General features: G+C 39.5%; 1 protein-coding gene across 2 annotated transcripts; it reads right to left on the bottom strand.

Annotated features, from left to right (window-relative positions):
* Positions 1–15,718: 15,718 nt before the first annotated feature.
* On the bottom strand, positions 15,719–23,840 carry LOC114467844 (uncharacterized). 2 transcript variants are annotated; one of them, XM_028454315.1, is made up of 2 exons: positions 23,289–23,840; positions 15,719–17,554 (listed from the first exon to the last, which is right to left on the bottom strand). In XM_028454315.1, exon 2 carries the CDS (start codon positions 17,527–17,529, stop codon positions 16,288–16,290), a length of 1,242 nt encoding a protein of 413 aa, XP_028310116.1. In that variant the 5' UTR covers positions 17,530–17,554; positions 23,289–23,840; the 3' UTR covers positions 15,719–16,287. The 2 variants fall into 2 exon arrangements, 1 of the variants encoding a protein (XP_028310116.1); XR_003674579.1 differs by lacking the exon at positions 15,719–17,554 and adding an exon at positions 19,157–19,242.
* Between the last annotated feature and the right edge of the window lie 1,537 nt (positions 23,841–25,377).

The following is a 25,377-nucleotide window of genomic DNA, read 5'->3' on the forward strand; positions in this document are numbered from 1 at the left end:
TTGTTGGAAATTGCTTTATACAAATAAAATTGATTTGAATTGAATTAACACTTGACAGCAGAAACATATGAAATTGTCATTGGTGGTCTCGATTTTCAACGTGCCTACCCAACCCTAGTGGTCACGGCACGTCACTGATGACGACATAATCCAAGATGGCGGCGGCCCGGACTCCAGCCGAGACTATTTAATAACAGCCTTAAAAGACATGGATATATTGAAAAGAGTGCATGGACGGAGGCATAAACATGCAAACTTTCACACGTACTTATTAAACACACATGGACCTCAGTAAACACGATAAACGGAACAGGCGTCACTGAACGGCAGGTACTAGGACCCAGAGGCGTAGTAACTGTACTGCATGTACTGGGTGTAATATCACCAGTTTATCATTTTACCAGTTGTTAGAGTTACTATCTTTACCAGAGAGCAACTATTTATTCCTGGTTATTGTTTTCCAGAGTTTTACTGGGATTTTTACCAGTGATTAGTTCCTATCTCTCTTCTGCTCTGTGGTCCAAACTGAAACCCTGTGTTATTGTGGAGCTGCTGCTTCAAAACTACAATCAAAATAAAAGTGAAAACAGTTCTCATGTGTGGTGTTCTGTGTTACAACTGACAATAAAAGGTTTGTTGTGTTTTTCCAGTAGACGTGATGTGTCACGTTCACCCCTGTCCAATCAGAGTCTTCCCAACCCCCAGACCTAAAGCGGAATTAAATAAAGGCGAATAAACCGTTTTTGTTTTTGTTTTTTTTCATGTAAACCTCTATTCTGGAATTAATATTACCATGTAAACACGAAGCAGAACACTTTAATTCCGAATAATTTAATTCAGAACAACTAATTCCAAATTAAAAAAACATCATGTAACCGTTATAAAACTACAAAAAAATAAAAATAACCAGACAATAGTCAAATGCATCACATCATAGCCAACCAATCAGATTAAACGTAATGCTCTGCACCAAAACAGTATTGAATGATTGTTATTTTCTCAGTTTTAGAGTTCATAAATGTAGCTATACTTAGAGCCTGATCAAATTTTTTTAATTTTGAATTTAATTCATTGGTGTTATTCTATTTTTAGAAAAATTTTCATTTTGACAACCTTTTATTTTATACAGATGCCTTTGGAACATAAATGAAGTTCCAATTGTGATAGATTTGGTCTCTTCCTTTTTAAGTTTATACATGACATGTTTACTGTATGCAAGGGAACCATGGCAACGATTTATTACCAAAAATAAACGTTGGAGTGAAAGTAACTAGTAACTTTTACTTTGATTACTATTTCATTGAGCTACTTTTTACTTGTATTTGAATATTTTAATGTATGACTTACTTGTACTTGAGTAAAATTTATATCAAGTAACAGTACTTCTACTTCTTGAGTAGTATATATTAGTACTCTTTACACCTCTGATGTGGGCATCCGGCACAATATGACTCTATAAACACACAAAATGACAGAAAAATGTACAAAACAACTGCAAAAATACAAAAAATGACTATGAAGACACACAAAAGAATGGAAGAAAAACACAAAAAGCAACAACAAAAATGACTCCAAAAACATTAAATCACAGAAAAATAAACAAAAGGACAACAGAAATATGTAAAAAAAAAAAAAAAAAAAAACTGAAAAATAATCCAAAATGACACCAAAAATACACAAACAACTTCAAAAACACAAAATGACACTAAAAATACACAAAAATAATAATATACAAAGCAACAACAATGACTCCAAAAAACAAGTCTCAGAAGAAGCCACAAAGGAAGTCAGTTTGTGCACAAAAAAAAAGATTTACATGTTCAGATTAATGAAGAGGAAGTTAGTCTTGACATGAAAATAATGCATGTGACCATGTGACAGAAACCATCTGCTTTGAGCAATGTTCAATATGTCTTTCATCCTGACAATAAAACTCTAAGCTCTTCCCTGGGTGCACGTCCATACACGGGCCTGTTTTTTAAGTGTTATTTATCAACTCTACACTTTTTATTAATAGCGGTAGGAAAAAAACATAAACAGGAATATAAAAAGTAGGGGGGGAGATTGATTTAAAAGAGAATAATGTCGTCACAATGGCCACAGAACGTTGGAAAAAGCCTTTGTTTCTAATCTGCAACTCTGTGGATGAAAAGTGGAATCTGGTGGGGTTTTTTTCCTAAGTGATAATGGGTGTGTTATAGGAAGGGTGGAGAATCCGGGAGACACACATTTAACAGTGCCTATATCTGTTTGAGCCTGCCTGGCGGTAGAGAAAAGCAATGTTAAAAAAGAGACTCGTGTGATTAGCCGAGGATACAGTTTCATGCCTCGCAGCACAGTGTGGGGGATTCACTTAGTTGTGAAGCTGCACATTTGACAGAAGTACAAAGGTGAGGCATTTTGAACTTTGTTGCTTGTGTGTGAGAAAAAAAAACACAAGACTTTGATGGCCTGGGCTGGGAGTCCATGTGTGTACAACCGTGTGTGTGAGGACAGTGAGCTGGGTTCTTATTACAGATTTGAGCAAAAATAAAAGCAATATTTCTAAATGTCGACAAAGCAAAACTTTGTTTTGGGCAGGAGCCTCGTAACTCCCGTGAAATCCAACCCTGGAAGTAAAGTAATTTAAAAAAAACATCCTTTATCTTGATCCTCGATCTATGCTTTATTTATCCTTAATACCTATCATTATTATTATTATTACTGTTACTGGCTTGTGTTTTGTTTTTTCTGTTCTGCGCACCAACAACCCAGTCAAATTCCCTGTGCTGTTTTTTTAAAACTGTACTTGGTGAAATAAACTTTTCTGATTCTGATTTGGAAAGACGGATGCTCCAAACCTCCTTATGACCCTCTGTATTCCTTTGTTGTTTCATGTCTAATGTGGCAGTAATAAGTTTTAAGTATAATGCTAAGATATGTCTGTCTCCTCTTCTGTTTACACGTACCGCATCATGTTTTTTCAGAGAGAAGTGATCATGTGACCATGTAGGTCATGTTTTCTGTGCAAAAAGTGTTTCCATTTTGCAACACATTTCAATATCAAAACATCTGAAATTCCTCCTCATAAAAGTGTCATAAATTTTAAGCGATATTTGAGCGTTTTTTTTCCGAAATTTAGGTGTTTCCGTTCCCAGTTTTTAGTTGTGCTGTCAAGAGATTAAATTAATTAGGCTTTGCAATTAATTAATCTATTTTTTATTCACACCTAAAAACTGCTGAGAAATGCCCTCAACTTGAGGTATTTTCATTTAAATCACATTATTGTGGCAAACCAAAAGATTGGGATACAGTAGTCCCTTGTTTATCGCAGGGGTTACGTTCTAAAAATAACCCGCAATAGGCGAAATCCGTGAAGTAGTCAGCTTTATTTTTTACAATTTTTATACATGTTTTAAGGCTATGAAACCCCTCACCACACACTTTATACACTTTTCTCAGACAGACGTCAACATCAGGGCCGGTCCTATTAAATTCTAGGCCGGGGAGCAAAACCATTGCGTAGCCCCCACCCCCCACAACCACCACACACACATACCCACCCCCAATTAGCAACATCCACCAACTAGGGCTGGGTGATATGGCCTTTTTTAATATCTCGATATTTTCAAGCTATATCATGATATACAATATATATCTCAATATTTTGCCCTTGCCTTGAGATGATGCTTTGATGCATACAATTGAACTCAATATGAATTGATGTTTTCTCTGATGTAATACGTTAATAATACTATAATATTATAGCATAACGTACCTGTTAGTTTCTTTTTTCAGAGACAAACCCTTATAATAAGGTCAGTCAGTTAAAGCCACATGCCAAATGTCACACAGGGACCTTTCTGAACATAAGTGAAGAGAACAATATCATAATTTATTAAACAAATTATGTGCATTTGTGCACATTTTAAAAACAACTTCAGCTGACCAAAGTGCTGTACAGTTTTTGTATGACTACAATTAACTATCAATTATTGATTTATTATTACTGACAAATGTGAATTTATCAGATACTATTATCAGAAGAAGTATTATGATATAATTCTTACCACTACTAACACACACACGCTGTAATGATGGCCTTCTGAGGACTGTCCCTTTAAGGGAACCATGGTAACGTGAGGTCAGAGTTCAGTCAGACCTGTCTACTTCCTGATACGTACTGAGCGCATGTTACTTTTCTGTTACCGTCCCGTCTGAAACAATATAAGCAGTGTTTGATCTTCCCCTGTTTACAATGAACGTGCAGTGTGACGGTAACCAGTTGTTTTGAGTCCTGTTTATAACGTTATCGCCCCGCGGACACCTCTGGATTTATACAGTACACACTCACTCACACAGTGACATTCTGAAGCCAAATCATTTCCAAATTTAACCATTATTCTGTTTTTATTATTCTTCATTCGACTCTGTCTTAATATTGTCGTTGTAGCTGCTGAGGTGAATGAGTGGAGGAGGGGGTTTGGTAAGTGTGTGTGAGTTCCACTCAGAGGGACATCCACGGTGTCTTCTGCTGCTGCCCGAACGTTAAACCACGAACCGTAAACCTTTTTAGCATTTTATGCCTGTGTTGGCAAGTCACGTCTCACGTCTCTCTTGCGCATGCGGTATGGGTAATACTAACTAAAGGTGGAGGGAGGGGCATGACCAGTGTTGTGCAAGTTACTGAAAAAAAGGAACTAGTTACCGTTACTAGTTACTTCATTCACAAAGTAACTCAGTTACTATTTTAATTACTTACACCAAAAGCTAATGCGTTACTGGAAAAAAGTTACTTTTGAGTTACTTAGAATTAAAGAATGTATTGTTTTTGGATTTTTTTGGGTCATTTGTGTCCGTACAGCTTCATATCGGTGCTGTAATAATATAATAATCCACTGTTGATCAACTGCGCTCCTGTATTAACATTGTTTTGGATAAAAGCCTCTGATAAATGAATTGTTATTGTATCCAACCCTACTGTTTATAATCATTTACATTAACAGTACTAAACTCTGCTCAGTATTAGTCTTTACAAACATCAATCTGACTCGAACACTAAGTATTCTTTCAATACCAGTTTATTTACCTGAGACCAGCAGAAACTGAAAATGTTACAAGGAATTGTGAAATAAATAAAACACAAAACAACCTGAATATTACTAAAAATCAAAGATCAAAAATTAAAGTGGCTTCAGCATCATAAAATGGTTGTGTTTAGCCTTAGAATGTTCCCTTACAGCTTAAGTACAAAAACTAGCAACAATGTTCAACATAAACACAAAAAACCATCTAAAATAAATAAATGAAAGCAATCTGAATAACATTCAGAATAAATTTTGACCAACTCTGCTTTACAAAAACTGCTATAAAACAACCATAAATGATGTGCAGATAAAGCATAAAACAGCTGCTCCAAAATTAAAACAGTAATTTTTCAGCCTTAGCACAGTAATGTAAAGTAAGCTGTGTATATTCTAGGTGCACATTCTGCTGTTGAAAATGCTTATCGAAATAAATGTTGAAAAACAAATTCACAGCTTTTTTCTCAGCTACACAATGCTAAACATATCAGTCTAACGAGCTGCTGTTAGCAGTGACTCAGCAGTAGCGACAAGCTTCTTATTTACAACAACATACCGATCAATAGTTTTGCTGACCTCTCCCTGGATAACAGTCACAGTCCGTTAAAATCCATCCGCTGTTGTTTTGGTGCAGAGGCTTCCATCATGTCCACCAATGCAGCGTTAGCTTAGCTTCACCGATGTATATTTTGGGGACAGATTGGTAAAATAATACGCGTATTTCCACTCTGAGGAGCTTGTCTTGCTCTCGCATTGACTCGCCACCATCAACACACTGATAATGTTTCTTCTACTTCTGTTTTATTGTGTTTGGCACGGTGTCCCGCAAAAATATGTAATGTCACTGTAAACAGGAAATACACTGCAGCTAGCAAAATAACGGACAAACGCACCATATTGTAACGGTGACTGCGCTATTTCTTTAAAAAATATTGCGTTACAGTACTAGTTACTATCAAAAGTAACGTTGGGGCGGTAACGCGTTACAAACACGTTGCTGCCCAACACTGAGCGTGATGACACATTTTTGAAAATAACTCATTATGGGGGAGAAAAAAAAACATAAGAGCAACATAAATTGCCTCTTGTACTGAGTAACAAAAAAAAAAATAAATAATCAGAATTTTATTTTTTGGGAGGATTTGGGAGGAGGGTTCCCCCACAGGCCTGGGCCCAGTGCAATTGCTCCTGTTGCAACCACCCGTAGAACCGACCCTGGTCAACATTGTAGGCTTTGTTGGGGAGAAAACTTGCAAACATACAGCATTTCAGAGTGCGTAGGATCAAAAAATGTCCCCATTCGCTTCATATGTGAGTTTGAAGCAAAGCCCCGCCCACCAGAGACACATCCAACTCGGTGAGTTTCACTGCCTTGAAGCAAGGAGCTGCGCTCCTTTTTCTTCTCTCGTAAACAAACCACCAGTGAAAAAAGCCAGTGTGATTAGCGGCTAATGCTATGCTAGCTCAGTGCTGACTTTCAAAGATGAGAACTACAGAGAACTTTTACCTGCTACTACCACCTCCTCGCTGATTCTCCTCCACACCAAATCCTTCTTAGTCCGGTCCTGGTTATAAAGGCCTTGTCATACAGCTCCAGGTGGTCACACACAGCTTCTGCTCTATGGTTGAATGGGTGAACAGACCGGTGTCTGACATCATCGTCAACAAATGACGCGCGGATCCACCGGACATGAAAGATTCCGCATCTGGGCCGCATCTATCCATTGACTTCGTATGTAATCTGGACATTTTGTGACACATCCGGTATGAACGCAGCAGCCAATCAGGATGCAGAACACAATACGCGGATTCTCCACTAGCCAATCAAGACAATGCGTGTTCATACACTGTATTAAAAAAAATGCGCAAAACACCGAAGCCACAAAAGGTGTATAACAAAGTGCCTTTATAAAGTCATTTTATTGTTTTTTTACAGACTTGAACAGATGCAGGCATAGACATTTACATTCCGCTGTATGTGAGACTACTAGTCCCAAAGGCTACCTGTCATATTGATGTGTACTCATGTCAATCTCCAAATAATAGAAAATACAAAAAAAATAAAACATTGGACTTGTTCATTTTGGCTCTGAACCCTGTGATCTTGTCCAGTTTTGGCAAAACAGCATGCTGTCCAAGTGTCTACGCTAGCTGTCCGTGCTTGCTGCTACATGTTTAGCATTGAGGTGGTAGCAGAGGCTTCTAAGCTTCGGTGTTTAGTAAACTCATTCTTGCTCGATTTGCTCATAACTAGGCTTTAGTTTTCCATCCTGTGTTTTCATAAGCCAAAAATAACGCAAACAAAGTTGAGAAGCTCGGTAGTGTTACGAATGGTGAGACTCAGGTGCAGGTCAACAAGACACGACTCAAAATTGCATAAAATAAGTTTTAATAAACAACCAGCAAAATACAAAAGCAAACGGAAACAAAACAAACGCAATACTACACTAAAACATCCTAACAAAAAACAACTTCAATGAGCGAAAAGTAACAACTGAATAAAAAGCTTAACTGGGGTGCAGCAGAGTGTGAGGGAAAGGAAGTCCAGCGGATGGCAGTGGCAGGTGGATTGCTGATGGGGTGATGGAGGGTGAGTGGTGAAGCTGCGGAAGTCCTGGTGTAGGGATCCAGGGAGTTTGCAGGGGGGCAGAGGGGAATGAAATCTGGTGTTTGTCCTGTTCTTGTCCACAGAGGGTAGAGGAGGGTTTGGAGGCCAGGGTGTGCAGAGTTCCAACTGAAGAAATAAAGATAACGGTAAGTATTGGCAACAAATATACAAACAGACTGATTTTGGAGGTCAGACACTGACGATTCAGCTTTACAGTCCGACGAGGAAAATGAAGTCCAGAGTGAAGCTTTATTCAGTGGAGAAGATCAGACCCAGGTGCACTTCATCAGCTGATTGGAAGACAATCCACCTGCCAAGCTGCCACCCACCTAGAGGGAACAGAGACTGCACTACCTGGCTTCCGAGCCAGAGGGCGTGACAGGTAGCCTCAGGGCAGCCTGTGCATCAGTATAATGGGTATACCGGTAACTCTTGAAACGAGGTTTATTTATTTTTTTGGGGTTATTTTTTCCTGTAATTAATGAATCGCAATAAACGCGTTAAAGTGACAGCTCTAGTTTTTATTGCACTATTTAGATTTTGCGCATTTCCTAGGGTAATGAAAACGCAGCTATCATTGTTCCACTCCAATTAAACTACTTAATACTAAATCCTAGATGGTGACTTTCTTTGTGGCTTATAGTTTTAATGAAACTCCCTGTTGTTTTAAATCTTCATTGCCATGACGCCATCTCCAAACCTCAGTCCTGCCTTTTTTCATGTGTCACTGTCACCATCCATATCCGACCAGTGTGAGAAATACAACTTTCTTTCCACTGGTGTAAAGTCACTGACACGGACAGCTGAAATGAACACTGCGCTACTGTTACTGAGCCAGAACCAACATCCAAATAGACCTGCTTGTTAATTTTTACACACACTCAACTTGTCCAAAACAATTGTGAGAACCAAAAATTGCATCTGAGTGAAGGATAAGAAGTTTTTCTATAAGTCGGACTATATTTTCACACAAAAATGCACAAACAGTCATCAAAAGAGTGTTAACTGACTGTAATTGGTGCTGTAAAACCACAGCAGTTTGTCTCGCGGTACTCTGGAGTTTCCCGTGTTTTTCAAATTCCAATCGGCTACAGCAACTGTGAGAAAATAGAGAGCGAGAGCCGTCACCTTCAAAACAGTCATCTTCCCTTTGCTTCACTGCTGTGTAGAGCCTGATGAAGAAAATATCACCTGTCCTGTGAGATCCTGCAGGCCACAGGCAGTTTCCGTGTGTGTGTGTATGTGTGCGTGAGTGCGTGCGTGTGCGGCTGAGAGAGAGAAATATGAATGTGTGTGTGATGGAGTGTAGTTTCATGCAACACAAATATGAGTTATACTTCTTCCCTGTGGGGACTGTCTGCATTTCCCTGGAATGTCAAATTGTGTGTGTTTCATATAGGAAAACCATCAACCAAGGTGCTGACGGTTGCTGTAGCCAAAGGGGACATGAGTGTACCAAATATGCGCCTTAATACGGAAGAAAACACCTAAGAAAAAACACATAAAATGACTTTGATTTAAGTCACAGAAAAATGCACAAAAGACAACAAAATACACAAAAACTCACAAGATAAACAAAATACGTAAAAATAACTGAAAAATATACAAAACGACACTAATATTACACAAAAAACAACAACAAAAACACATAAAAGGACTCCAAAAAACAATTAAGTCACAGAAAAATGCACAAAAGACAAAAATACTCAAATTACTACAACAAAATATGTAAAAATTATTGAAAAATATACAAAACAATACCAAAAATACACATAAACGACTTCAAAAACACAAAATCACGCCAAAAATACACATAAAGACTCATAACACACAAAATGACCAAAAAAAAATAAGTCAAAGAAAAACACACAAGATGACAACAAAAATAACTGAAAAACTTACAAAACAACATCCAAAATATGCATAAAATGACAACAAAAATACCTAAAAATAACTAAAACATATACAAAACGACACCAAAAATACAAATAAATGATTATCAATACACAAACCATATTAAGTCAGAGGAAAATTCACAAAAAACAACAAAAATACACAATTTCCTCTAAAAACACTCAGAAACCTGTTGGGACTGTCTGTATTTCCCTGGAATGTCAAATTGTGTGTGTCTCCTATATAAGGAAAACCATCAACCAAGGTGCTGACGGTTGTTGTAGCCAAAGGGGACGTGAGTGAACCAAATATGCGCCCTAATACGGAAGAAAACACCTAATGAAAAAAAACACAAAATGACAACAAAAAAATATACAAACTACTCTAAAAACACACAAGATGACAACAAAAATACATAAAAAAACTGAAAAATATACAAAACGACACTAACAATCCACATAAACGACTTCAAAAACACAAAGGGCCAATGTTAATGTCGATAGCCCGCGGGACTTTATAACGGTAGGGGATCTAAAACTGCCGTTCTTAATACAAGAATTCCCCCTCTACCTTGTCACCGAGGCTGGCTGCCTATCCTTTATTATTGTTTTCTAATAAAAGATAAGACTAATTGTACCTCCTCTTATAGGAAGTCTAAGAGTCGTCTCGCTATTTTGTGGGATTGATATTAAGACCCACCGAGTGTAGGTCAAAGCTGGAAACAATTCTTTTTTACAACAGTATGAGCTAGCCCCCCCCCTTTCCCTTCTCTGTGAGGAAAGGAGCCGAGGGGGCTTTCACTTACCAGAGGTCTAGGAGTGTATCTTTTTCAAAACCCGGGCGCTGTCTCAGGTGGATGATTGCAGGCGGTTAATTTACTCAAGAAGGCTTCTTAATAGTTAATATATTTTATTAAAGGTTTCACAAAAATTAAACAAAAAGAAAATCAAAAGTCAATCACAAGTTTCAAAGTATCAAAGTCCTGAACTGACAGCCGACAAGAACGGACAGGGGCCTGCCGAACAACTATAATGTCCGTCTCTAAAAAGCTCTCCCTCTAAAAAGCTCCCGTTCTTAAAAATCAGTGAGATATATATAGCAAGAAGCGTGGCGTGATAGTGTGTCATAATTCATGCCCTGACCGCCTTAGCGAATAGGAAAAGAGAATACAAGTACTTTTTTTTTTTTTTTTTTCAATGCCTTACTGGTGTAACAGATGCTTCAAGTTCACTCAGATGTCATGGCATACAAGAGTACAAAAGGTTATGCATATATGCAGATGTCATGGTTCAACGGGAGTACAACAGTGTAAAAGGTTGCACAAGGCGTTTTAGCAAAACACAGTATCCCTTTTTTTATGAAAATAGAATTGTTAGCACCAGATGGTCATAACTTTTCTTGTGTAACATTTTTCCTATCATTTTTTATAATAATGGCAGTTTAATAGGCGTGACACATCAGGACAGGCATATAGCTGTAGTGGTTAAATAAACACTTCTTTGCAAAATAATGAATGAATGATTAATACACACAACGTACAACATCCTCCTTATTAATCATCATGAGCATATATGACCGGCATCGGTCAGAGCTGTCGCCCGCCGGGTGTTTCCAGAGTAGCCACCCCCGTCTAGGGTGTCAACCCCTTACGGAATTACTTCTCAGAGCCTGCTGGCATCCGAGGCCCCTTGTGGCGGGGTGAGACCCTCCTTCACAACCGACATAACGACACCCCTGACGTCTTCCAGTATGACGCTGAGAACCGAGAACGCCCGCTCCAGTCTCTCCAGACTGTCATCAGTCGGGGCAGGTGTCACTGTCTCTATGCCTTCATTGGGGGCCTCCCCCCCCCTTTCACCCACGAATGTCTCTGCACCCAACAGCTCCGCCCCATCATCATCCGATTCATTTTCCAGCGGGGGAAAGCAGTCAGCCACTTCATCAGCAGACTCGACTTTCATCACAGTGGGGAAGGGGGATATTCTGGCCACCCTTTCGGCAAAGAAGATCTCTCCTGTGTTGTCATCTCTCTCCCATTCCATCTCCATACACGCAGGAGACTGTGAGACAGCACGAGGAGGTGACACAGACAGGGCCTCCGTCAGAGTCATTCTCTCCTTTTTCCACTCCGGACCCATATCATCTCCATCCTCTCCTCGTCTTTTAGCGGGGGAACCAACTCCAGCTTTTTCATCTCCTGAAGAAGAATCACTTCCCTCCCCGTCCTCAATGCTAAGTTTCTCTTCTATGTCTTTATCATCACTCATGCTCTACCCTAATGCCAGGAACCGAGCCACGGCAGGAATTTTGGACATATCCCCACATCTGTTTTTTTTTCAAGGATGTTGTTTTTTCTGTTTTGTTTTTGGTAACGTTTCTGGTAAAACGAGATGTAGTCACTCCCGATGTTAATTGTCTCCATTCCATCGCCTAACTCCCTCACCTGTCTGAGTGCAGTAAAATTAACTTTCCTTGCTTCTGCTCTCGTCATTAGGTAAAGATGGGGGTTCAGGTAACTCATCCTTCCCTCAGTAATTTCACTGAAGAAATAAGGAGTATCCCTGTCCGGATAGGGGTAATTCCCCAGGGTCAAGGGTGTCTCATAGACTTTGTTATTGCGGGGCACCCAAGCATCCGTCCTATGATGGGGGAGGAGAATTCAAACATTAGCATGAAATTAAATATTATGCAAGGGGATTCCTCCCCTGTCAATAACATTTCTATCCCGTACTATCAATCTTTTATGGTGATTTATTCCTATGACGAACCCCACAAAGGCTATGGCCAAAACTTGTGTAGGTTGTCTCATAGTTATCATGATGATTCCTGAGAAGATAAAAAACCCCCATGTTATTGCTAAATTTTTTGTCATTTTTTTGCTGAGGGCCGATCCCTTTTTGTACATAGCTATTAATATTAATAGAAAACAAATTGAATATATACCTGCGCCTATAAAACGAAAGTGGTTAACTCTTGTTGTCTTTATCCTAACTATAGTTAAAATTATATCTAGGATGTATATAACTGTGGTCGCAATCCAGAATTCATCCTGCCAATTGCGGGTAGGGAGGCCACCAAATAAAATGTAAAAAATTACTAAGGAGGTATGTAAAGGTGTGATTCTCAGCAGGAATCTTCTGAGAATACCCACCACAATTATCATAATTGATGAGGTTAAAACTTTTATCCATTCAATTAAGTTGTTTCTCCTCGCTATCAAAATCAATAGACATGCTATTATGGCCAGCAGAAAGAAGTCTGCGTTAATTTTTTGAATTATATTCTCATGGCTGACAGCTGGGTTTTCGTTAAGTGCCAGTGTCATTGCCTCACAATTTTCCAATTGCTTTGCACAAAGTTGCCAGTCTATTATTCTTTCTGTGTTATTTTGAATTTCACTGTCATAACACAACATCAGTTGTATTAAACAGCGGAACACAAGTGTATCATCCGAAGGGACATAGTGGTGGCAGTAGGCAGTTAGTGCCTCAGTTGTTGTCAGTCGATTTTTCTCACACTTTTCCCATTCCTTACTACAAAATTCCCAATCCATATTCGTATTTGTGTTGTTTCTTAATATTTTTGTTGTATTAGCATAGCACAATATCAGTTGTATTAAACAGCTGAAAACCAGTGTACCCTCTAAAGGGTTATTTAGTGCCGTGTTGCAAGGCATAGGTGTGGATGTGAGAGTTGTTGTTATATTTACCGGATGATAGAAATTGGGTGTTGCTTCAGCCATTTCTATTCTCCTTTTATCTGGTCAGGTCTCTGTCAGTCGCCTGTTAGCTGCTTATCAGTTCTCCTGCAGGTCGTTTCCTTGTGCAAGAGTAACGAAAGGCGCCTCATGGGCAGTATATATCTCTTGAGAGGAGCCCTCTATTCCCCCCCCCCGTGGGCGGGGAACGCCCTGTCAACGCCCAATCTTATGATGTTTTTTACGCCTTTGCTGAGCAGGAGGCCCCTGGTTAAAGGGCCTCTCCTTTCTTCCTAAAACGATGCCTTTTCTTCTTCTTTTGTATTTCTTTGTCCAACTTCCTGGCAGACTGAGTCACTAATGTTTCGTGTCTTCTATCTGCTCTACTAAATGCCCAGTTGCACATTTTTCTGCAGCAGTTTAAAATTGCTAATATTTTTCCTACTACTGCCAAAAATATTATACCCCCAATAGCTAGCATTATCCATTTAAGGTACCACATTATTTCTTTGGTCCACCACCAAACATTTTGAGCAGTTTCAACCACTCCCTTTTTTACTCCCTGCACGGCGACCCCGATCATCATAGCCCCAAACATCCTCCAAGCTGGCAGGCCTGTCCCCCTTTTTTCCATACTCTTTTCTCTATAACTATGCTTCCCTATTGCTTCACAGTTAAAAACATCATCCGAGGCCTCCAGTACAATTCTTGAGTTATCGATTTCTGTCACTGCACAATTCCTCACAGTATCAGTTGGGATATACCATGGGCTATCTTCTTTTAGTTTCATTTTTGTATTATCATTTTTCCATTCCTGAAAAATTGGAACAGTTTTCTCCCTATTTTTTAATTTGTTTCCATCACAAAGCACATTTCTAACAAACCTCAATCTATCATACATCAATCCTCCTATGTCTATTCCCTGTAACCATCCGACAGACGCCACATGGGATGGCCAGTGAGGTACCCTCACATGCTTTCCGGGAATCACACACATCCCTCTTCTGTTCTCGGTCAGCATATCGTGTGATGCAAAGGCATATGTGGAATTTACAGTTTTCCTATTCCTGTATTAGAGTTTTATCTTTAAGACACTCCCATTCGCCTCCTCTCATCCTACAAGGTTGCCATTCAACTTCAGCTGTATTCCATATATTTTCTTCATAAGTCTCACCATTCTTTATTACTGGTTTCTTTCCAATTATTCTCGCACCTGCCGCCTCTGTAATCGTCAGATTCCATGATTCATCTTCGTGAGACCAGCGAAGCTGATGCCATTGAGCATCAGGAGTTAGTGGCAACCATTTCTTAAATATTGTCTCATTATCCTTTTCGCCGTTCCAATCATTTATGGGTGCCGTGAGGAATAATGATCTCTCGGTGGTATAGAGGAAAGTCATTTGATAGGGGAACGGTGACTGTATGAAGTCTTGCCAATTCCATTCACCCTGGTGTTTGTGATGCTTTTTAATTGTGTGCAAAAAGTCTGGGAGTAGATGGCGGATTTTCCTATCTTCATTTGTTAATGTATATTTTTTTGCAGCTAATTTTTCTGCCCAAGGTTTAATCCAGATTTCACCTGTACTCTCTGTATTCTCATATTCTATTCTTTGTAAAAATGCTTTGTATGCCTTATACATTTTCATCACATCCATCCACTCTTGTCTCTTTCCAAAAGTAGTTTTTGTCAGGTACGAATAAAAGAACTGCATCTGCCAACGTATATGCATGTCCTCTATTAATATGCGCATATCCTCTGGCAAAAACTCCTTCCTTGCTTCTCCCCATTCTGTCATATTTTCTACCCTGATCTCATCAGAGAAACTCCCCAAATCCTTCTTAACTTCTATTTTTCCTTTCCAATCAAAGGTGTTCCTCTCATTAAAAAATTCCAAACCGTCATGGTCTTCGGGAGGCAATGGATAAGCCAAAAATTTATGTAACACCGACCCATCCTCCCTAGGGATTGCTATCAGGTGCGGAATCACTAAGACTCCCATTACAGCCGAATCAAAACTATTCCAGCCTTCATTCTGTCTCAGTAATAAACCTGCTAATTGACTCCATTCTCAGGCTTCAAAGAATGCAGAGGGCCTCATCTTTGCTTCCTTTCTTAGTTCTGTGAGATTTATAGGTAGGTGTCCGCTGCAGTTCCACATCGCCTCTTCCCATAAATCACTTCTAAACGGTTCTTCAGCTACCTTTCTGCTGGTGTTGCTGAAGACCACTTCCAGTATTAATTTATATGCATTCGTAGCCTGCGTCAAATCAACCCCCAGTATGATAGACATACACATTTTTTTTTTTTTTTAACTTATCCACCACACTGTTTGGTTCATCATCATTTAACCATTTTTTTTTTTTTTTCATCGGGATTTGGTTGTATTAAAAACACAGTGTCTTAAAGGATTTCTGTCATCGCTTCTCTGTGCAATCCAATATTTCCTCCTTTGAATCCGTGGCAGACTACCATTCCCTGTATGATACAGGCTCCTATTTATTTTTTTTTTTTTTTCAAAAAATCCTGCATCATTATTTTTTCCAAAATAGTCTCCTGCAACCTTATCGATTTACATTGCGTCCCATTCCCGTATGTGAAATTTCTAGTCCAATTTTTTGTTACGTCTTTCCATTTCTGGAAAATGTTGACATACCATTTTACGGCGTCTACGCTACATTTTTTGTCCTTTATAATCTCTAATACCACGTTTCCATCTAATTTTCTTTGAAATCTTCTTATCTCTTTGTATCGTAAACCCCGGGGTCATCAATGGCATAGTTTTAATATCATGAACCAGAGCCTTTTTTCCCAACGGTTCAAATTTAAATTTGCAAAAAAAACCTCTTTATCAACTGTGGAAGGACATTTCACAATGTTATATTCTTCCTCTGTGATCTCATCATGAGATGGGACATTCCACACTGAGTATTCGTCTAATTTCTGTTTGTTTTATACACTCCAAACTTCTCTTCAGTTATTCCCCATTTTTTCCTTAATATCTGAATATAGGATTGATATCTACATTCTATTGAAGTATCCCTTCTTTCTCACCAATACAGCTTTCTCTCACAGCGAATCCTTCTGCAGTAGTATCGTCATAAATCTTCTCATAATCCTCCCTTGTGCATATTTCCATGTCCCCACTTACTGCCTCACACATGTTTTTATAGGCCACTCTTGAGAGTTGTTCCATTATCCTCATTATCATTTCCTCACAGCATGGCCCCTGATAAGCCTCAAAGGTTATCTTGCATCCGTTAAGTTTCATTGTTTCCATTTTCTTTACACACTTCTTACTTCCTTTATTTGTTATATTACCATTTGTACTGTCTAATGCAGCCGTCGGGGGAGTTGTTGTGTTTATCTTCCTTATAGGTGACTCAGGTGAAATTTTACTTTGTGGCTTTGTAATGTTTATACTCACTAATCCCGTTGGAGACAGTGTTTGCTCCTCCTTTGACCTTACACCCCGTGGGTGCGGGAACAGAGAAATACATCCCTCTATTGCATAGCCTATTTCTCCTTTATAGTCACTCAGGCCCCTTTTAACCATTTCTAACTTTATAAGTCTTATTTTCCTGCATATTTCCTCCCCTTTATCCATAAGATTTTCCATTAAAGCTGTGTTGTTTCTTAGCACCAGCTTTTTCCACATTAATTCCTTTAGGCATTTGTCAGGCCGATTTGACCTCGGGTGTTGGTCATATTCAATGCAGCTAAGCCGCCTATTCTCATCTCCCTCATTATGCCCTTGTTTTAATTTATGATCCGTAATTTCAGGGAGAAAAAATTCCCTGTCACATCTTCCCACCAAGCCTCGGGTGAGAGCTAGGAATTGGATCCCTCCTCTTATGTATCTCTCTTGATCAAAGACCATCTTTCTCCCAGTGCCAAAAGGGATGGGGATCTCTACCTCTGCCCTGGGTGTATATACATTACATGATTTACACCTAACCAGTTTCTCTTTAACCACTCGTTTAATGGAACCTGTCCTCCCTAGTTCCATCCATGTCCTGACTCCAATTGCCGTTAATAGGCCGAGGAGTGTCAATATCAGAAAGATTACAACGGCCTTACTGATTATCCCTATTTTTGATTTTTCATCCCATCTCCGCCTCCATTCCTTTCTTTTCCTATTCTTTTCGGCTATGGCGTAAGGTTTAAGTCTGTTTTCTTTGATATCCTTGATATAATCTCTTTCCCATAATACCTTTCTAGCCTCCTTATCATAATGTCTTTTATTCCAAATTAGGTGGAGCCGTTCCATTCTTCCGATGGGATGACTTCTCTCTCTGTAACGAGAATAGTACCACAATTATTTCCTTATATTATTCACATCTTTCCATTTCTATTTTTATCTCTCTATATATTTTTTTTTTTTTTTTTTTTTTGACGCTATTCATTATCAGATTCGTTTTCCTGTGGTCTTTTTACATCTCTATCTTCACTAAAGACAAGCTTTCTCCTCGATCCTTCCTTTTCCTTATTATTATGTGCATTCACAGGAGCATCCACCCAAGTCTCCCTTGGTTCAACTTCTGCTCCCGTGAGGTCATCATCCTCTGTTTGATTTCTCCTTTTTGTCCATTCCGTTAGCCACCTAAGCCTCTTTTTCTTATCTTTTGGAGCCACCCGCATTAATTTTGATGTCCTGATTATTCCACCGCGGACCCATGCTTTAGCAGCTACAGCAATGATCTGACTCATGTTAGATTTATTTTCTATGCATCTTTGAGTGAGAACCTCCATAATTAAATAAAGATCCTCATATCTCTCTTCTGTTTTTCTCTTATCTTTTCTTTTTCCTGTCACTTCAGACCCCACTAAGATACTTAATTTACATTTTATCACTTGAACCCTCATTGGGTCCCCAGCCGGATTCACACTCCCCGTTGTAATCCAATCTTTCTGTGATGCACTTAGCGTTTGAGGCGTCCATTCCTCAATTTTTCCTCCCTCCTTTTCCTCCTGCAGGGCTATAATCATTTCTCCTAGCTTTTCTCCTATGTTTGTGAGCTCTACCTTATCTTTAGCAAACCTACGTTTAGTTTTGAAAGCTATTGGAATCCTCCAACCATCACACAATTCATTTATCATTTCTGTTTTTCCTACAAAATTAGCAGAAGCACCACCATCTTTCAGGTGCGTTACTATTTTAGGAGGTAACTCCTTTAACTCCTCCACTTCTCCTCTCTCTGTCATATGTTTCTGAGTCCCTGGTTTCCACGGGGCTAATTTTCCCGTTGACCTCCTATGTCGATACTGGTGGCTCGTCCTGTGTGCCAGGAGTGATGCCATCTCCAAGCGTACATTCCTGCACAAAAGAAGACTGCCACCGTCTCCTGCCACACAGTTACATGGCCACTCATGTCTGTCTATACGACAACACATCATTCTGGCACCATAATTATCCCAACACCTGGTGCAGAATGAAACTCGGCAGGCCCCGGCCAATTCCAGTCCTACCAATTTTCCTTCCGGCTGACAGTCATATCCTAACCTCCTGTCCTGTCTTCTACCCATCCATCTGAGACAGAAAACTTCCTCCATACATAGACAACATCTCCCCGGCTGATATTCCCTTTCTTCTGGGAGAGAGCCAGGAGAATGTCCTGGGTATAATACTCGTACCGTTATCATTTCATCCCAAGGGGCTGACAATATAACCAATCCCATGGTCAAATGAGCCTCGTTCGGTAAGACCTGGTAAAACTCATCAACCTCCGAAGGGTGATACGGAACTTCCCATGTGGGAAGAACCGCTTGGTCCATCGCAGCTTTCGATGTCATAAACTTCGGAGGTCCTGTTGGAATTGATCCCAGCCTATCAATCTCTATTACATCTTTATTCCTTAAACCGCCTTTTAATTCGGACCTGCTTGGGGTGATATTTCCCTCCATCCGTAATGTATATTACGTTACCTTCCTGTCGGTCGATTACCCGGAATTCTTTTCCGTTTTTTATCCACCTGTCTTTTGCCTGTAACACAGGATAATTCTGGGTCAATCTGGTAACTGTTTTTGATGTTTAGGCTGGCTTAATATTTGGTTGATGTAAAATAAATTGTCATGGCTCCACCAGTCTTTCCCTATCGCGGCTATTGCTTCTTTCGCTGATCTAACAGCTCGTTCCGCAACACCGTTTGTATTGGATTGGTATGTGATCGCAAGAACGTATTCTATTTGAAGATCATACAACAGTTTCTGGAACTTTGACTCAGAGAACATTGTGGCATTATCACTTTTTATTTCTGTTATTGTCATGTTTCCCTGTAGATATGACAGCGAGCATTTTTCTGCCTCTTCTTGTGTCTCAGGCATCAGGGGAGATATCCTTGTATTTCCTCCTGCGTTATCTGCTATTACCAAGAACTTTTTATATATTATTTATTTATTTATTTATTTATTTATTTATTTATTTATTTATTTATTTTTTATTTTATTTTTTATTTATTTATTTATTTATTTATTTATTTTTTTTATTTTATTTTATTTTGGTACAGCCTGAACAGGCATCAAGCAAGGCGGTTCATCTACTTTTCTAACGACTCCGAGTTCCTCCAATTCCGGTATTGTTTTTGTTTTCCTGGCATCGTTCCCCTAGTAACATATGGCTGAGTTTTTATCATACCTACGTCATTCTTGAATTTTGCCACTTCTGCTTTTCTTAGTATGCCTATTATTCTTTCTTTATCACTTAATTCAGATTTATCTATTACGTTTTGTAATACTTCTGGAATTATTATTTCTTTCATCCATCTTACTGGATTTCTCTCCAGCCAGTCTATATCTTTAAAAGCCAACAGTGCATGGGGACCTATCAAGACACCCCTGCCCCTAAATTTTCCTATTGGCATGGTGCATTCTTTCCCATTTGCTAATTCCACTAAGGCATATTTATTCATGGGTTCTGTCCAAGGCTCTAATAAGATGGACATATTTGTTCTGTGTCTGATGTAACCCCCTGGAGTTCTCGTTTATCTTTAGCCACCCTATTATATCATTTTCGATTATTTCTCACCCCGGGAGCGTTACTGTGCTTTGCTCCTTCCTGCCCGAGGAACTACCTGATAGTCCTTTATCCACTTCATCTTCCATTCTTCCTTTTCATTCATTAAATTGTCCCTCTCTGCCTTTGTCATTTTCTGAAAATCTTCGTCCGACACTCTCGGACAGGCAGGTGCTCCTTCTTTTATTCCTGAATTCCTTGGTTTCTGACCCTTCTGAGTCTCCCGTAACCTCTGTCCCTCCATTTGATTCTTTCGCGGAAAATACCCTGGTATCTCAGGCCTGATCTGATTTGGGTTTCCCTTCCTTCGACCTCCCGCTGTTGAATTTAGCCTCGGAGAGTTTTCTTCCCTGTGATTCCCTTGATATGTTTGTCGTGGTGCAAAAGAGCTCTGTCTTCTTGATGTTTGTATTATTTTTGTTACAGACCCTGTTTCATAGTCACTCACCCAGGTGACATATGCGTATTTTCGTGGCATTTCAAATTTTTCTGTGGTGCTATTTATTATTTTTATCTGGCCATTATCAGTTGTGAGTCTTAGCTCCTCTTTTTCTGGTAAATTAGTTTTTTTCTCTGTCGTCATCATTAGTTCTTTCTGTGGTGGGGGGGAATGTGGCGTTTGGACAATTTCATCATCCCCCTCCTCCGAGCTTACTTCTATCGGGTTGTTGTCTTTTTCTCTGGGGGGGTGAAGGCTTCCTGAGCTTCTATAAGCATTAATTGTCTCCTCTCGCTTTTTCGCTTCTTCTTCCTGCTTTTTTACAATCTGGTCATAATGTCTCAATTTTTTCTCCATATAGCTCAACTCTTGTCTGTACTGATCGACTTGTTCCTGGAAAGATTGTTTTTGCAATTCTAAAGCTGATCTGTTTGCTATTTCTCCTTCCTTTATTTGGATGTTCTTTTTTATTTCTAATATTTGCAACTCCCTGAGATGTCGTTCCTGATTCCCTTTTTCTTTTTTCCGCCTTTCCTTTTCAGCATTCCTATGCTCTTCCTCAGCCGTTTCACATCTTAATTTTAATTCCTTTAATTCAAACTCAAGGAGAGCGTCTCTTTCTCTGCTCTCATTATTGCTCGGCCCTGTCACATCTCTATACTGATGATAGGCTTCTGCAGCTCTCCTCTCTAACCACATCTGTTGTGCATTATCCTCCCTGAAAGGCACAAGCCCTTCATCATCCTCCTCTTCACTCCCGGAGCTGCCTCCCTCATCCTCAGTAGTTACTAAGTATTTACTACTTAGACCTCCGTCTCCCTCTTCTATTAGTGCATCTATTATGCCCTCGTCTGTGAAATAAGGGGCTGAGGGAGTAAGAGGCATTATTTGTGTAATTATTGTACTGTACGGCGATGCTCCCGCTTGTGGTTCTTCATATGGAGGTGGCTTTGCTGTTTTTATTTGACCCTTGCCTCCGTCTCTTCCTATTGTATCAGACCTTGCGCCCCTCTCTGCTGATTTTGACCTTGGCCGCGTCTTTGACAACACCTTTAATCCTTCTATTTTGTAGCCGAGGTCCTCCTCAGGTATTTTTGCTATTTTTGTATGATGCAGAGACAGGAGGGTGTTTGCTTCTTGAAATTTTTCTCTGGTTTGTAGGACCCATATAATTCGACGTCCTGCACCTTTGCTTAACCAATTCCTCATAGCTTCATATATCATTATCCTGGCCATATTGTCGGGATATCCGAACAATCCGTCTCCCCACGTAGTGGTTACCACTGTTTTTGTTTCTACCGCTTCGAAGACAGCTTCCAATGTTTCTCCTAATTCGTCCCAACTTAATTTTGGATCTTTATCATAAAAACGAGAGTAATACCCATTAACTATCGCTATTACCCCATCATTTTTAATTTCCTCTTTTTCTATCCTTACTTCGTTTGCCGTTTTTCTGGAATACTTTCCTGTCTTAATATCTCTCCTGTTTATATCCTTATTGACTGAGATGGGCCATCGTGTGGCTACCCATCTTGCTACTCCGCCACCGTCTTCCCCACTGGGATTTCTCGGGTTTAGAATAGTACATTTTGGCCCTGATATTTCTGCCACCAATGTGTCTCCTAGGTTTGCTCTTACTGTTGTAATCACGTCATTGAATCTCACGGTTTCAATCTCTCTGCTAAGTACCCTAGTACCGGTGGAGCCTGTTGACAATCCTTCTGTCGAAACTCTTCGAACAGGAGAAAAAAATGGGGAGGTAACGCCCTCCGCCATTGCTTTATCTTACGTTCGTGTCAAAGTATTCCCGTAAGCGGAGACTGAGGTATCTCCTTGAGAAGAGGGCTTCAATAGCCTTTTTCCCCTCTGATTACACGCGTGTTTGAATAGGCTTACCTCAACCTGATTCTTTTAATAAAGGAAACCTTTCTGATTTCGTGTTCAAAGTGTTAGACCTCACACTTCTAATCTCTCACTCTTTTTCTTTGCACACTCTGTCCAGGGTGATCAGGTCTGCCAGAGTAACAATTACTAAAGAGCTGGAGATTTTTCCACTACTTTCGTACTGAGTTATCCTTTATTCCTCATAGGGTGAAAGTCAATCGATTCACCCTCCTCCTACCAAGCAGTATGGTAGGGAAATGAGACTCTCTCTCTCTACTCCTTTATTTAGGGACACTCCGTAGGTTTTCTAATTAGACTCGGTACTCGTTTTATTTTTCCCGGACTAACAGGTTAACTTGGTCGTGCCTCACGTATGGGCGCCATGTCGATAGCCCGCGGGACTTTATAACGGTAGGGGATCTAAAACTGCCGTTCTTAATACAAGAATTCCCCCTCTACCTTGTCACCGAGGCTGGCTGCCTATCCTTTATTATTGTTTTCTAATAAAAGATAAGACTAATTGTACCTCCTCTTATAGGAAGTCTAAGAGTCGTCTCGCTATTTTGTGGGATTGATATTAAGACCCACCGAGTGTAGGTCAAAGCTGGAAACAATTCTTTTTTACAACAGTATGAGCTAGCCCCCCCCCTTTCCCTTCTCTGTGAGGAAAGGAGCCGAGGGGGCTTTCACTTACCAGAGGTCTAGGAGTGTATCTTTTTCAAAACCCGGGCGCTGTCTCAGGTGGATGATTGCAGGCGGTTAATTTACTCAAGAAGGCTTCTTAATAGTTAATATATTTTATTAAAGGTTTCACAAAAATTAAACAAAAAGAAAATCAAAAGTCAATCACAAGTTTCAAAGTATCAAAGTCCTGAACTGACAGCCGACAAGAACGGACAGGGGCCTGCCGAACAACTATAATGTCCGTCTCTAAAAAGCTCTCCCTCTAAAAAGCTCCCGTTCTTAAAAATCAGTGAGATATATATAGCAAGAAGCGTGGCGTGATAGTGTGTCATAATTCATGCCCTGACCGCCTTAGCGAATAGGAAAAGAGAATACAAGTACATTTTTTTTTTTTTTTTTCAATGCCTTACTGGTGTAACAGATGCTTCAAGTTCACTCAGATGTCATGGCATACAAGAGTACAAAAGGTTATGCATATATGCAGATGTCATGGTTCAACGGGAGTACAACAGTGTAAAAGGTTGCACAAGGCGTTTTAGCAAAACACAGTATCCCTTTTTTTATGAAAATAGAATTGTTAGCACCAGATGGTCATAACTTTTCTTGTGTAACATTTTTCCTATCATTTTTTATAATAATGGCAGTTTAATAGGCGTGACACATCAGGACAGGCATATAGCTGTAGTGGTTAAATAAACACTTCTTTGCAAAATAATGAATGAATGATTAATACACACAACGTACAACAGTTAAGAATTTAGATTAGATTCATCTCCGTCAGCTGGCTTGAACTAACCAAACATTCCCTCTCAGACAGGAGCTGTATTACGAACATCAATCAAAAAACGCTAATTTAAGCCAAGTGATTACAGCCTCGCTACATGCGCGTGCACATGAAAGGGGTGGAGATTGCAGCGTCTGACCAATCACTAGAGAGAACTAGAGCGTCTTTACAATGAATGGAGGAACAGCTTATGATCTATAACAAATATAATGAATATAAATCCATGATGACAGTGAAGAGCTACACTGTTAGTGCAGCGCACAGCAGGAGACAGAGCTTTTATACTCATTTTATACTATACTCATCATTTTTCAATGTCAAATTGTGTGTGGCTCATATAGAAAAACCATCAACCAAGGTGCTGACGGTTGTTGTGACGAAAGGTATCAAATATGTGCCCTAATACGGAAGAAAACACCTCTTAATAAAAGAAAAAAGAATGTGATTCAACAATGAGTGTTTCACTTTGTGGATTGACAAGTTGTATGCTTTAAATTTTCTGAAACAAACTTTCCTAAAATGTTGTGTACAGTTGTGTCGAGCAACAATATTCACAATGTTAGCATGCTCTTTCAAAGTATGGACAGGGTTACTCAGGTTTCCCTCTACACTCCTTAATTCTTATTTATTTTTCAAAAGAGTTTATTTTGTTTTTAAATGTCATCCAGCCCCCCAAGGGGTTGGATATTGGAGAGAATGTGTTTTAATTAGTCCTTAGTCCACAGTTTATGCTGCCTTCTTTATTGTAGTCTTTCCAAGCAAAAATTAGCATATAGGCCATTAGCAACATGCTAATGTTACATAACTGTAGCAAAGTGGCACCAAGTTGAAGCTGTTTTTGTGTGTAGCCTACAGCTACTTTTCTTCTTAATAAGCAGGTCAGTATATCATTTTAGGCTAACGGATATTCACTTACAACATGCCTTCAACTTACCCTTCTGGGTTAATTAGCTACTATGCGCTAAAAGAAATGCACTTCCTCGTACATTTAGGGCCTGTACTACGAAGCTGGATAAATATATTAGGGATATCTCTCCGTTAGCGGGCTTCACCTAACCAAACATTCTCCATCAGAGAACAGCTGTACTACGAAGTAAGATATAAACACGTTCAATTAAAGGTGCAGTCCGTAACTCTTATAAAGGTTACTTTTTGTCATATTTGCTAAAGCTGTCACTGTGTAAGGACAGCCTTACATGAAACTAGTAATTTGTGTGAAAAAACAGGCTCATTGAGTGGATATAATCCAGTGACGTGCTGTGACCACTAGGGTTGGGTTGGCAGGGCATTCCAAATCAAGTGTTTCTGCTGGCAA

This window comes from Gouania willdenowi, chromosome 8 (genome assembly GCF_900634775.1).
Source record: "Gouania willdenowi chromosome 8, fGouWil2.1, whole genome shotgun sequence".
NCBI classification, from domain to species: Eukaryota; Metazoa; Chordata; class Actinopteri; order Blenniiformes; family Gobiesocidae; genus Gouania; species Gouania willdenowi.

What these genes read in the sequence shown, in the direction of transcription:
- LOC114467844 (XM_028454315.1), bottom strand. Translation starts at nt 17,529, where the DNA reads ATGGAACGGCTCCACCTAATTTGGAATAAAAGACATTATGATAAGGAG.